Source organism: Rhyacophila brunnea, unplaced genomic scaffold (assembly GCF_057557595.1).
Source record: "Rhyacophila brunnea isolate RB1 unplaced genomic scaffold, BYU_Rbru_1.0 scaffold_15, whole genome shotgun sequence".
Classification (NCBI taxonomy): Eukaryota; Metazoa; Arthropoda; class Insecta; order Trichoptera; family Rhyacophilidae; genus Rhyacophila; species Rhyacophila brunnea.
In genome coordinates this window covers 24592597-24608634 of record NW_028232806.1, presented here as the reverse complement: position 1 = coordinate 24608634, position 16038 = coordinate 24592597, and the positions used below count along the sequence as shown (strand labels likewise).

Genomic DNA, 16038 nt, shown 5'->3' with positions numbered 1-16038 from the left:
TATATTATTTGGCTGAGGACACTGAGACGTTACAAATTAAATAACAACACTTGTCATTCAGTATCACAAATAAAAATATTCAAATCCCATTGGTTTGTTTTCTTTTTGATGCTGATTGCACTCACCACAAACCTTGTTGTCTACACTGCAAAGATCCTACTGCACGACGGTAATTGGAAACTACCCCTTAATTTTAAACGTGAAATTTTACATTTTTTCTCACTCCTGTGACAAGATTTGTGTGTGATACAATACGAATGTGACGAGGTCAGTGGGTTTCCTTATAGTTAATTTGAAAACTTCTTTCAAATAAACTGGTAAAGAAAAGAATTATAGAAACAGTTAATGCTTCATCTTCAAAATCATAATAATTTATTATAACTGATTGCGATCGGTCAACATCCATTTCGCGATCGACGCTTTGGACATGCTTGAATAGCTTATATAAACGTGTATAATATAAACGTTATTTATATGTTTAGGTTTTAATATACGATTTGAAATAAATTATTTTTATTACATTTTTATAGGCGATTCCAATCAATACATGAAAATCTTGAAAATATTTTTAGGAAGGCAAGCTGAAAAATAGTAACACTTATTTCTCATCTATTTTCATGCATTTTTAAAACGGCATAGTACGCTTACATGTTCTATTTGTATATGACTAGCTTACTTGACTTCAATAAGACTCATTTAGCCATGTTAACGTCACGTAGTTACCTCTTTCATGGAATGAAAGGTCACGTCAAGTCAAAGAAAAGTTCACGTGCACTAAAAATAGATACTGAAATACGACTGCATTAAAAACTTACGGTAGCTACCTACAGGTATCTCGTATTGACTTAGCACTTAATATTAAAACTCTGAAAAGTTTACGTTATTATTATTGCAACAGACAGATCAATTGTTTATATATTAGTGCTATGCCATTATAGATACTGGCTTCCTCCAAACACTCTATCTAGTGTCTACCTATCATTATCCAAAGTGACAACTATCAAATTCGATACCCCAGTCATTAGTAGCTACACCTGACCAGCGTATTTTTGGTCTGTTTCTTTTTCTGTGCCATATTCTATTGCTTAACATGCCTCTCTTTTCCAGTACAATGTTATACATGACTCAATCGGCGCCGATTTCCAATTTTCATTTATTGGACTGAGTTATGGTCTTCATACAGATCGAATAGCTCAATATTGTGCCTTCTCTTCCAATATTATTACTATCTTTAAAATTACTATTGGCCGTAAGTAGAGTTGGGTTTCAGAATTTCCCCATGGGATTCTCGAGAATTTTTCGAGATTTTCCATCCCGAATCTCGAGAATTGAAATATTTAATATTTCGGGAAATCCCGGATCTCGAGAATCTTTTCTTGGGCTTCGGGATTTCTTTATTATCAAATATTAATTGAAAGTACGATTATCTATATGAAAAAAGTGGACAGAAAACACAAAACGTTCAAGGACTGATCGGGGCATTTAACACAATTAGGCCAACGTCAACTCAAAATGAGCGCAATTTTTGCATCATCAGGGAATTTTGTGTCTCAAAGGCGTACGCGATTGTCAGATGCAGCGATTGACAGTCTGTGTTTTTTGAAATTCTATTTTATTTAGTAATGTTTAGAATTATTCTTGTTTTCCTACTTCTATTTTGTTTGTCTTCTTACATAATGAAAAAAAATCATATTTTTTTGGAATTCGTCTGTTTTACACTGATTTTAGGATTTTTACAGGTTTTTTTTTAATTTCCCGATTTCTCGAGAATTCTCGAGAATTCTTTTCTGGAAATCCCGAATCTCGAGATTGAGATTTTCTCGGGAAATACCCAACTGTAGCCGTAAGTGTGTTAAGCAGAGCCATCCAAAAAGTTTTAACTTGAATTAACACGTAATATTGTATATAATATATGAAACGATTAATACTCGTATCAAATGAAGAATTTTCAGGAATCTACAGTAGGTACTTATACAATTAAAATATTTCAATTTTTGTGAATGTTAATCATCTAGTATCATATTATTTTAATTGTTTTGAATTTCAAGCATTTGGTAGGTAATTTATTTAGGCAAATATGAACTTACTAATTAAGTAAAATTTCTAACATGGATAGTAAATTCTGAGTTATGAATTAATTTATTACAAATAGTGCTATCTTCTTCTTCTTCAAATCTAATAAATAAACACTTACACTGTAGGCGTATCTATAATTTTATTTGTGGTGTTATGAAATGTGTTATTTATTTATTTTTTATGACGTGTTATTCAATCTATCTTCTTTCAAGACTTTTTAAGATTTCCTATCCGTTTCAAATATGTACTTGCATTTATTTATTATTTTTTTCACACACATTTCAACCAAAACACATACACACAAAAATAACAAAATCTCACACAACACAATCTTCGACAAATTTTACTCAGGTGATTATTAATGAGATCGTTGCGCGTTGCAATGAATTTTGCAATGTCAGCTGTGTTGGCAGGCACCAGCGACCCCTACGTCAAGTTCAAGACCGGCGGGAGGCTTCTGCACAAATCCAGGACCATCTATCGGGACCTCAACCCCGTATGGGACGAGAGCTTTACAGTGCCTATCGAAGATCCCTTCCAGCCCGTGCATATCAAGGTGAGAAATTTTATTACATTACATTTTTAACGGATACCCTGATAATGTTGTCAATATTGTTATTTTATATCATTTTAATTATCCAAATCAAATATTCTATCAACTATATATTAAATTGTCTGGATACTTATATAATAAGATAATCGGATGCTAAATTATCCATAAGCTAAATGTATCGAAAGGCTAAAGGCAATTGCCATGAATATCGAAAATTGCTTTATTATTCCCTCCGTAAGAAATCAAATTACTTCGCGAGAAACTAGTGAATTCTTTAAATATTATGAAAATCTATCTGCCTATTTGTATAAATAAAATATATACAGGATAAGAATCGTATTTGGAGGTATAAAAAGAGCACTTAATTATATAATATTAATATTTTGTAATTGTGATCTTTGTCGTCACAATTACAAGATAAAAGAGTTTTCTAAATAGAATAGAATAAAGTAAAGTAAAAAGCAAAGAGCATGAGACACAAGAGAAACAAGGGCCGTGAATTACCTGATCTTTCTCAAGCCGAACAATAATTACTTCTGCAACCTCGGAACTGACAACTGTAAAATTTAATTAGAAAACAAGGGATTACACGGCTGAGGGCACGTGCAGAATTGGGGACAATAAATAAAAGAGCGATTTATATACTTGACAGAAACTATATTATAGCAAAAGCAAGAAATTAGAAATACATTAAAAGGTTATTAAGCGGCTCGATACTGAAATTTGGAAATACTAAAATGAATACAAGCAGCTAAGTTTGAAAAAAAACATTGGAAGAGTTGTGAATCAAATAATAGTTTTAAAATACCCAAACTGAAACGATCAGAGGCTTCAGACACGGCGGCTGCAATCGTGCTCCATTAAGTGACGTCCATGATAAATGTTTGGTAAACTCAAGCGGAGCACGACTATACTAGACGACAGTCAGAATCAAAAAGCCAAATTGTTTGTTCCACACCTCGCGACCTCTGTTGTTGCCGGAAATTCCATCAGCGACATCTGTCAAATCACGTACGCTCATCGACGTGACCATAGATAATCGTCGGGGTTGCCAGCGGTATCGTATTTAGTTATGTTAAAAAATGAACATAACATTATTCTCAAATTATTAAGATAAGTCAAGCGTTACTTGGCGTAACTATTTACCACTGATATATTATAATAACAGATATTTCATAGTTCACTTGACTTTCTTAGTGTGCATTATTATTCTTTTCATTTGTTATAATCATTTAACTCCATTATTCAGACATTTGGGAAAAAATTATAAAAAGTGAAAAGTGAAAGTGGATAAGGAAGCAGACAAGGGTTTACGATGTGATAAAGTTCATTTAAAGGCTCAAATGGCAATGGGCAGGACACATAGCTAGAAGAAAAGACAATCGTCGGACGAATTTAGTCATCCAGTGGTATCCAAGAGGTACAAAACGGCCACAAAGTAGACCTAGAGGCCGCTGGATCGATGAAATGATAAAGTTCTGCGGAAGTACGTGGCAACGCAACGCACAGGACCGAGAGAAGTGGAAGTAGCTTGAAGAGGCTCTCATCAAGCAGTGGATAGATTCAGGCTGATTATGATGATTCAGACATTTGAATTTCAAGAGAGTTTATCATCTGGTTGAATCTAGATAATCGATAACAACAAATAATATAATGAACCATGATCATCCATATATTAACTCTATTCCATCCATATATTATATTATTAACCCACTGTCAGGACATCAACATAATTTTTTCTATTGTCTATATTACACTAATATTTTTAAATTACCATATTTTTAATAACATGGTTCAACGCTTCAAATCAGATTTTATCAATATATCCGATAGAGGGCACAATTGGAAAAAAATATTGATGTATTTTTTCGACCGAATAATTTAAATGACGTGTGTTTGGTAGGTATGTATTCCGGAAGCACAATTGTTCACTAATCGAAATTGCTCCGCTGGTGGCTTTTTTACTGAGCATGTAACAAGTTTAAGAAAAGTAAAATAACGTATAAAAAGTTTAGAAGATTTAAGGGAAGAAATTTAAAATGTTTTCAAGGCAATGCAAACGTTTCTTACCTCATCTGACATAATTTTGTCGACAAGAGTTGGCAACATTAGCGAGGGTGTATCAAATTAGTATCTTCCAGCAACTCGTTATTCATCCCTGCTCCAGATAGTATAAGTATTTATTTTTTTATATAAAAATTAGTAATGTTTACATACGGACAGTACTCGGTCCAAAATTTGTATAAAACGTTCGTTATTACATATAGTTTTTAATGTTATTATTTAACATGTTCATAAAATTTCGGATTCATGAATATATATGTTTAAGATTTAATATTCTCATTTACTCTATAATAGTAAATAAAATAACCTTCTTGTAGGGTTGAAAAGGTAAATAATATTCGTCTAAATTACTTCGTTTCAGCGAAATATACAATATATTTTATTTTCATTAAAAATAGAGGTTTTTTGGAGAGAGAAATGTATTTTTTACCCCACCGAACATAATGGTTAATAATGGCAGGGTATCAGAAAAGGGGTAAGGTCAAGTTCTAAATAAACAGTTCCTGTGCTATCGATAGCGCGCCAAATTCAATGAAATCGGTTTTACAAAACAAGCCGCAAACTCCTGATCGAGATCGTGGAATATAGAAAAGCGTGATTTTGGACCAAAATGAATTCCTGTGGTTTTAAATAATTCAATTCGGAGTTGGTAAACTTTTAGCATACGTACCACGAAAATTGTTTGGATTATCAAACATTTTTCGTACAACGTTCGCGAAGCAATCTTGTTTTTGGTTTATCCTATGTATGTGTATTGTATGCCATTATGCAAGGTTTCCTGTAATACAATGCAAAATACAAAGTTTCGCGCCAAAACAGCGTGGTCATATTTCGTAGCTGTCAAAATCAAAATGAACATAACTTTGATTGAAAACTAAGTAATTTAACTAGACTTGTTATGTTATTATTAAATCACATGAGATGAAGCAGAAATTGAGGTTATCGTAAAAACTATGTAATGAGAATTATAGCTCAAAATTTATATAAAGTAATGAATGCTTGTATTCTATAATATTTATGAAATATTTTCACTGTGTTTTGGCGAGATACTTTGTGTGACTTTCATATACGTGGCTTGCATTATATTGTATAATATAAACCATATTCCCTAAATATCCGATGAGCTTATTCTTCTTATTATGCCATCCCCTAGCGGAGGTCGGCCACCATATCTTTGTCGTCTGCTACCCGGAACAGTTCAGTGGAGCTGCACTCGTACCAATCACGGAGGTTCTTAATCCACGAAATGCGGCACCGTCCTCTGCTACGCTTCCCATTGATCTTTCCTTGAATGACATGTTGGGGAATATTGTATTTTTGTCCTCTCATAATGTGGCCAATGTACTGTAGTTTCCTGGTTTTGATACTACGTAGAACTTCTCGGTCCTTCCCCATTCGATTGAGAATGAGCTTATAAAATGCATAAATCACAATATCTAAGCTGAAATAACTAAAATAAATAAAGGTGATTTCAATTATAATTTTCTCGACAAACCGATATTTTTTAATTAAATTATTTATACCTATGTAAAAACCATTAATTTTTCAAAAATCGTTTCGTCACCTTGTAAAAAACTTATAAAGCTTCATTTTAATGATAAAATACGATGTACTAATAAGAATTTATCTTCTAAAAAACTTATATTATTTTAAATAGTTTTTTAACTGTTAATATATTTTTTTTAAATTAAAGTACCTAAGTATATAGGTATTTAAATTTTCTAAGTTGTATATTTATTATTTAAAACATAAGTATTCAGTGAAATATATTAAATAACTATCATCCTTTATAAAAAAACTTTATATTTACATAGGAATAATTATTCACCTTAATGTACTAAGTAAAATAATCAAAAGAAAATTAGTTTCTTCAATTTATCACTGTGACTAACTACTATAACATCCATTAATTGGTCAGTACTAACTAACTGTGGCTTATTAAATTTAGTCTAGCTTTGAGTCAGACATAAATCTTTTCGTTAACAAAAGTATAGAACGTTCAGTAAAATACATCAGCATACCCTTTTCACTTTAATAATTTTCATATACGTATTATTATTTTGTAAGTCTTTGACTGTGACCACAATGTTATTGATTTATATCTGCTTTCCATCTAGATAAACGATTTAATTTTATCGTAGCAAATGTGTACCATTGTCATGAAACGTTTTATATTATTAGCATTCAAACTATATCATTATGATCAATGATTTGAGCTACCCAATCTCCACCCGTCACGTCATTATTATCAGCTGAGGTCCCTCCACTACTGGATAAAGAACTCCTTAGTTTATTCTTATTTTTCTTGATTGAATGGTTGATTTTCATTGTCATCAAAGATAGACGTGGTTGTTGACCTATTTAATTCGAATGCCATAGATGAGTACCTCATTTAGGTCAATAAATCACTTTTCTATTACTTTTGTAATCGAAACATTGATTTATCTTTAAACCTATTTCGCGGTCCTTCGCAAGCTCCTGCATACTATCCCGGATGTCTTATAGTTATTCACCAAAGCAACAATACTCAGGCACAACACAACAGTCACATTTAATATTGGATTTATTTATAACAATGAAAAGTTTATCGGATTAGAAAAATGGAATTATTAGTGTAATTTGTAACAATACGATGGATAAATGAAGCATAATATTATTAACAATTTACGCTTGAAACACAAAAACGTTTTTACCACAAATATTAAACTGTTGAGAGTCTTATTTTTAAAGTAATATGGGTCGGTCAGGGTCTGGGACTTCCACATATCTACTTAAACACTTTGGCAATCGCTGTTTTTCATCTATAGTTAACTATTCAAACAGTTTGAATTACGTTAAAGTTACAGCATACATGCACAGCCGCTTTCTATGACGCTTTAAACGTGTCTGAAAGAAGTGATTTTAAGTGCTCATTCCGTCCCGAGACGGAGCCGCACCGGACTGATGCTGCAACCATGCACCGTAGTGCTTAAAGAAGAATGTTTTTAGGTGTTAAAAAAGATTTTTTTTTTGTTTCGTGGTTATGTTGGAAGAAAATTAAACTAGTGTTTTACAATATTACTGGTCAAGAATCTCCGCATTCATATTTACGACTTTATTTGTATTCATTTTAAAATATGATTCCTAGAGATGGAGATTTAAATTAGATCATTAAATTCATCCAGATCAGAACATTAAATGTTGGCACGATTAAAAAGATTTCAGCTACTATCATTCATAATATGTTGATTGACATTTACCGTAATAGTTTTCTTTTTTATCTACAGCGGGGCGAAATACATTTATTTATTGATTAAGCAATGATAAATCCTTAAATATAATATTATATTAATGATTGGATATCATTTATCTTTTATAAAAACCAACTTATATATCAAATCTTATATGCCACAGCGCTGTTGACTTGTCATTGTAGATACTGTATATCTGTCACTCTGTTTAGACAAATTAAAAGCTTTCTTTTCTGTTTTCCTCCTCATAATTAATACATCTACATTCGAAATGATGCTCTTCGTCTGATTCCGCCACAGTTTAAACATTTACATTTTAATAAAACTACACGCGATATCAAACACACATTGAATTATAGGCGCTGAGAATGAGAAAAAGTAAATAATGGAGAAGTTTTTAGTTCCAGAAATGACCGTGGTGACGTAGAAAACTCGGCATGAAAGTCGCACTGTAGATTATATCTTGACGAGTTTCATTCAACCACCAAACTACACGTTTGGTTGAATATTGACGAAATGAAAATGTGCAAGTGTGTTTAGCACAACATTAAATAACTCTGCATCCCCAGTAGGGTGATCCCCATTATGCTCGTCTCTAATTTTGTGGATCGCGCAAACTCGCTACCAACTATCATATCATTATGTTAAGATAAGACTTTTTACAATTTAGGAAATCCCGGATCTCGAGAATCTTTTCTCGGGATTCGGGATTTCTTTATTATCAAATATTAATTGAAAAAACGATTTTTCTCTATGAAAAAAGTAGACAGAAAACATAAAACGTTCAAATACTAATCGGGGCATTAAATACAATTAAGCCAACATCGACTCAAAATGAGCGCAATTTTTCAATATGAGGGAATTTTGTGTCTCAAAAGCATACGCGATTGTCAGACGCAGCGATTGACAGTCTGTGTTTTTTGAAATTCTATTTTAATACGTAATCTTTTGAATATTTTTTTGTTTTCCTACTTCTATTTTATTTGTCTGTTTTTATACTGATTTTAGGATTTTTTAGTGTTTTTTTTCTTTTGAAATTTCCCGATATCACGAGAATTCTTTTCTGGAAATCCCAAATCTCGAGAATTCAAATCCCGAATCTCAAGATTGAGATTTTCTCGGGAAATGCCCAACTCTATCCATGGTTGCCTATGTTAGAAGGAAAATAGAAACTTTCATTTTTCTAGTAAGAAAACTCACAACTATATCTTTGCATGCTGCTTATTATTTACAGGTATTCGACTATGACTGGGGTCTTCAAGATGATTTCATGGGATCCTGTTTCTTGGACCTCACCGCCTTGGAGCTAGGAAGACCTCAAGATCTCGTGCTGTGTCTGCAAGACCCCAACAAGCATGCTGTCCAGCACGACATGGGAGAAGTCGTCATCAACGCTACTCTCTGGCCGAGAACACAGGAAGATAAAGAACAAGTAAGTCACAGTTCAATACTTCGTTTTTAGGTGATTGTAATAATTAGTAAATGTCAACCTAGGTTCAAGAACAACCAGTGATTTCCAACTGATAGCGGTGTATTTTTTAAACATAAAGTTTCGGGTGATATCGGTAAGAACGGTAAACAGGCACGTGTTATGTTACTGATTGTATAATGCGTAGGCAGATTAAATTCACAAGCTATGTTAAAACAAATAATAATATAGAAATTGTGTTGACAAATCAAGTCTATCATTTTGTTAAATAAAGAACGGGATATATTAGTACATTTATCATCCATAATACAAATATAATATATTGTATTTTTGTGATATTGAAGAAAGCTGAAAAAAGTTTTTAAGATGCTTGTACGAGTATTATGGGATTGATTATAATACCACTTTAAATGCAATTTAATACGAAAAATTATTACATTAAATTTGTCTAATTTTGATTATTCAATGTTATAAAAATTCATGTTTGGTCTACATTCGCACCCATGCACTAAACCGCCACAAGTCCAAATTTACGTGTTTTGAGTTAATTGCTACGTTTCATTATCTATCGTTCATAGTATATGTACCAAAAATGTCATATCTTTAAGTCATCAAATTCAAGTCAAAACTTCATTCAATATCTAAACATATTTCAAAAACACAGTACAAAAATGCGAAATATAAAAACTTCAAAGCTGATTTTCTCTATTTGACGTTTTTTGGTTTGTGGCAGTTTAGTTGCGAGGGTGCGAATATTTGTTAAACCATTTCTTTTATTCAATTCAATTGAAAGCACTTCAGATATATACTTACTACAAAAAATCTGAGGTGTTTTCAAGTTATGTATGTTCAATATATGGAATGTTACATTCTCAAATCTTATGAATTATTCGTTAAAATGGTTTCTTCAAAAATTGTAAGCAAGTTCAAATAGGCATTATAACCAAATATTTTACGAGAGCCGGGCGTCGGTTACTAATTAAACCAATTAATATTCCTTGATTTAAAACACAAAAATCGATAGTCATTAATAACGCAATTTGGTCACGTAGGACCTGCTAGTTTAAATTATCGAAATTAAGTAGAAGGCATGTAGCTTAATTAGTTAAAGCATATTGGCGCGATATCAGTAGATATACGGGCTCAAATCCCGTCAGGCATCGTATTTTTTTCAAAATGTGACCTTTTCTTTTAGGTACCTATATAGTTGAGGTGTTTCAAAATATGTATGTTCAATATATTTCATTTCTCGATAATATGAATTTACAAAAAATGGCCATGCCTGGATTTGATTCTGTAATAGTAATAATAATAATAATCAACCAAGTACCTACAAGGCCGACTAAATTTAGGACATGGAACTCAATTGCGAAGGTAGCGCTAGTTATTGATTATCTCCGAATAAAATGCGGTTTCTTGTTCACAATAAATGAAGATTTTCGATTGCATATTTCGTTCAAATTATTATCATTCATTTCAATATGCAACCATCATTATTTTTCTACAAACAGTCAACCACATTACATTCGAAGTATGAGCAATAATTACCACTACCGTTGAAGTTTAACTAAGCAAGCATGTTTACCATTCCATATTTACCATATTCACTGAGTGCATGACGAGTTAAATAACATTCATCACACCGTTCAGATACCCATCACATTCATTATTAAAATGCGACAGATAGGTAAAAACTGGTAAACTAAATGATTTGAGACATTTTCGAATGTCCATCCACCGGCCGAGACTTTCCAGGTTTCTCAATTATATGTAAGTACATAAAAAACTACCCAAAAGTGTTCCAAATTTAAAATATTTATATTTATTTCTATATTTTTTATTAGGTTTCACTGTTATTGATTCTACAACATGATAAACAGGAAAACGGCAATGCAATTTGTAAAATTTATTCAGCTTATCCTCTATTTATGCTGTTTATGTTGGTAAAAAATATATAACATAGGATAATGTGATTTATTGTTGGTTCACGGTCAATATGAGTATTCGATTTGTCTGACTACATTACAATATATTTCAATAACATGAATTTTTACGAAATTTCTTTTGAAAATACCCAGTTTAGTAGAAAATGATCGTGTAATTCTGCAAGTCATTCATCTTTTGGACAAACAACACAAATAGAAAACGAGTTGTTCAAAGTCAATTTAACTGTGTATTTTCAATACTTTAATATTCCATCATTTCAAAGTCAACAGAGTGAGGGTGAATATTGAATCGTAATTCTACATACATATCGATTTTTTGAATCTATAGCCATTTCGACTCTTGCAATTCTATAATCATGTTCTAAAAGCCGATATAGTTAAATATACCTAGATTGAAAAAGCGAATTGTATTCTAATATATTAATCATAATTATTATTTCACTATCAAAGTGGGACTCAACCAAATAAGTAAATGCCATATCGTTTCTAAATAATTATAAATGACTTACCAAATTATACGTGTACATGTAAATTAATTAATGCATTAATATTTGATTGTCTTTTAACAATAGGTATACCTACCGATATCAAATAAAAACCTCCACATGCATAGTAGTAAATCTGGTGTGTATTTCAATTAAAAATCAAATTAAGATACGGTTATTTGTCGATTAGTGTAGTATCCGCACTAATTAAAACATTTAACTTAATTACCTATTAAATGGCATTTTTATTTTGACTCAATCAGGTAAATACTCCTAATATAATATGAGGGTATAAGTTGAAAAGTCAGTTATGTTACTACCGCTTTTTTGAATTTTAATCTTCAGTAGGTACTTTTCTATCGTGTGTTAGTTCTTAATAATTACCAAATCTATCTGTGTCGCCAGTTAAATTAGATTCAAATCAGAAGCTCGTTTGCAACGTTGTATATTTATATCATATCTTTGGACTAATAGTGAAACATCGTGTTATAATATTTATTATAGCATAATATATAACGTATTTTGGTTCATTCTATGTCACTTTTGTGATTATTTAACAATATATTTGTCAAACCTAATATTATATATTCTATAATCGTTAGTATAACATCTGGTTTTTAATTAGAAGTTAACTGACTGCAACTCGTCACCATATTATATATTACATAATTTAGTGTGTTATTATAATGAATTTACTAAAAAATAGATTTGATATTGCGCTCAATAAATATAATTTTAAATTGCGTATGCCAAATATAGTAATTTATTGTCAATTATGTTATTATTATGATGAGACAAAACTTACAAAATCTTTGGGTTCTGTCACCTGATGAAGGTAACAGTTTTCTGCCTTTGAACAGTTTATTTTAATTCAATCTCAAAGTAGCTAATAAATTATATTTCAGTATGTACGAAGGGTATTTGAATACTGAAAACTTAACGTATTTTAACCGTTAACTATATTAACCAATTCTTGTTTCTCCGGAGACCTGCTATAAACTAAAATCCATTTTGTTTAGTTTAAGTTGTTGTTCTGACTTGTATGTTGACATCGAGTAAATACCATACCGCGGTCGAGACACATTCATGTAGCCGTTGTAATAACAAGCATAATGAAATGTTTACTTTGTCTTGATTAAAAGTGTCACTTACATAATAATATAATAAGGTCTCAAAAATCTGAGCTGGCATAAGACTTTTCATTGTCCAACTATGCATTCAATTCAACATTAATATATGCCTATAATCATTTCCCTTCGAAAAAATCCAAAGAGAGTGAGGTACCAAAAGCAGGCACATCCATGTACGTAAGTAGGTACCTATGTATATAAGTTGACTCAGTATTGAATTTAGGCATGTACCTACTGTACAAAATGTACAATAATTTATTATTCTTATTAAACTCAAGCAAAATTCGGGTGAAAGCCTGAAAATGGTATTTGCCAAGTTATATTTTCCAACATATCGTGCTCTCCGGAACATGTCTTGCAGCCAGCTAACATAAATAATAATTTACGTTGAAATTTATCGTTTTGAAACGTCCCACCTTAATTCGACGGGCTCGCACGGCAATAAACATAGACCCTTTGCTACACTAAACTATCAACACGTATATATTTCGATTAGTCTGAATATATGAAAATGTAAAATAGCAGTAGGTAAATAGCACGGAAATTATAATATCTTAACATATTATTATTATAAATTATGTGATGGTTTTTTTAATATATAGCGGCAACGTCGTATCTACAAAGGTGTGTACTTTACAAGATAGCCGACAACAGACATATTATCTAGTCCATTAATTTATATGAAGCTAAAAGAGTTTAAATTCTAATGGATTCAAGCTCTGTACTATTCCATTAAAGTCGTTTTTGCGACCCGGGTTTCGCCTTTCGGCATCTTCAGGCGCCGTGTACACTCACCAAAGGTAAACACACACTCTCAACTCTAGCTTATATAATAAATCAATACAATAAAGTAGGTAAAAACTCCATTACCTACCTAACAAGTCAGTAAAAACCCTAATTAGTAAAAACCCTATCTTATTAATAAAACACTCGATAGCATATTATAATAAATCGTCAAAACCTAATAATAGATCATTATTCATTATAAAGCAATAAAAATACTATACTCAAGAGGTGTAAATCGTCAATTCTAAGAAAAATAACTAATGAGATATAGTCTTTAATAACCCCATTATCCCCATTAATTATTTTTCTTAGAATTGACGATTTACACCTCTTGAGTGCGAAGTCCTCTGCTACGCTTACCGTTGATCTTTCCTTGAATGACAAGTTGGGGAACGCTGTACTTTTGTCCTCTCATAATATGGCTGAGGTACTGTAGTTTCCTGGTTTTGATATTACGTAGAACTTCTCGGTCTTTCCCCATTCGATTGAGAACCTCAACATTTGTCACCCGGTCAGTCCAAGGAATTTTATAGGATGCGTCTATACAGCCACTTCTTGAAAGCTTCAATTCTCCGTAACACATCTTCGTTTAGCGTCCATACTTCCATATCATAGAAAAGAATAAATTGAGAGAACATAACAACGTACGATACGCAGTCTCAGACCTAGGTTAAGATCTCGATTGCTAAGGAGGCGTCTCATTTTGAGAAAAGCGCTCCTTGCGATCTCAATTCTAGTTTATATTTCCTGAGACTGGTCCCATTTCTCATTGACCCATGTAACTTAATATTTATAATGGGTCACACGTTTGATTGGTTTGCTGTTAATGATAAAATTTGTGTTGGTGTCTGATGTCGCTATTGTCGTACATCATATACAAATAAAAAACAGAGAATGGAATATGTAGACGCATTTGAAATCAGTTGATTGCAAACACCGTTTTTAGAGACAATGAAGACAATTTTGAAGATGCTCATACATTGCCAACGATTAGGAAGTGGAGCCAGATGATATTTATCCCCCAAACAAATGGCAACTGTGTTTCCGAAATTGGCCGCAATACATTTAAAATTATTTGAATGTACTTATTATAAGTTAGGTGTCTAATTATATTGTTTTTGGGAATGCTGAATTCAAAAGAAGCTGTGAAACGTTGTATGTCTCTGGGACGAGATATCCAATATAGCAACCAAAATGGCCGTCGTGTAACAAATATATTGTTAGTACTTTATTCTGTAGGTATCCGACTAATTGTTTTTAATTCGAAAAATAAAATGTTGAATTCAAAAACGCCTAAAATATTACTGGATGTATATGTAGCTGTCAGTATATTAGTGATCAAATATCTATTTTTAATGTATCAAATTATTCCCAGCGAATCATATTCCAGTAAACAGCTTATTACATGTATCAGAAGATTGGATGGCGATATGAAATACGCTATCGCAATGGAAAATGAGTCTAATATCCATTCCTATAGTCTCATATTATATTATGACTGTAATAATAAATAAAATTCACAGTTATTCGAATTTAAACCGCTGACTCGTACAAGATAATTATGTACTAGAATATAATTTTTATGTATTACTTTCAACTGTATAAATTACAAATAATGATTTATCAAAATGTCACTCGAATATACGTTTACAATCTGTTACCATCGCAGCCTCTATATCGTTTCACCCAACATCTGATTGTACCGAGATGCGGACCTCGGATCCGTACCTATCATAAGTTTAGTATTGTAACATAACTGCTAGAACATACTATTGTACCAACCGTGACGCCCAATAAAACTCGCTCCTGCAAACATCTTCGACTTCTTCATCATCATCCTCCACACCATAACTCACACATCGAGCACGACAGTGGTGACACCAACATATCTAATATGTATAGCGAATAAACTGGCTGATATAAATTTTAAATAAACTGAATATTGTTATGTCAGTTAGATGGCTAATATTATTTTTTGTAGATGCCGAATTCAAAATAGGCTATAAAACGTTGTTAGAAATCCATAGAACGAAATATCCATTACATCGATCAAAATTACTACCATGTAATAATAAAATTGTGACGTTATGTTTTTCTTATTATTTTTCGGCTGACGTATTTTACGAGAAGTGTTTTTCAATCTTATTTTATATATATTATTAAGATCCATAAAGTTGAGAGTCTGATTATTATGGTCATCCTAGATATTTAATTAGGATAGCATATTTACTTAGTCCTCATGAAAAGTCGGTGAATGAAAACGATCGCAAACTTTTAGGTACATATTTTGATGTCATTTTCTATGATGAAACTATCTTCAATCACTCAATTTAGTCATC

At 31.9% G+C, this 16038-nt stretch overlaps 1 protein-coding gene across 1 annotated transcript in view; it reads left to right on the top strand.

The window, feature by feature from the left end:
• Positions 1-16038, top strand: part of Mctp (multiple C2 domain and transmembrane region protein) — a 253990-nt gene that overhangs the window by 139591 nt on the left and 98361 nt on the right. Inside the window, exons 5-6 of the mRNA XM_085943140.1 lie at positions 2478-2632; positions 9158-9355. Of these exons, the coding sequence (XP_085799266.1) occupies positions 2478-2632; positions 9158-9355 (353 nt within the window). The remainder of the gene's footprint in view (positions 1-2477; positions 2633-9157; positions 9356-16038) is intronic.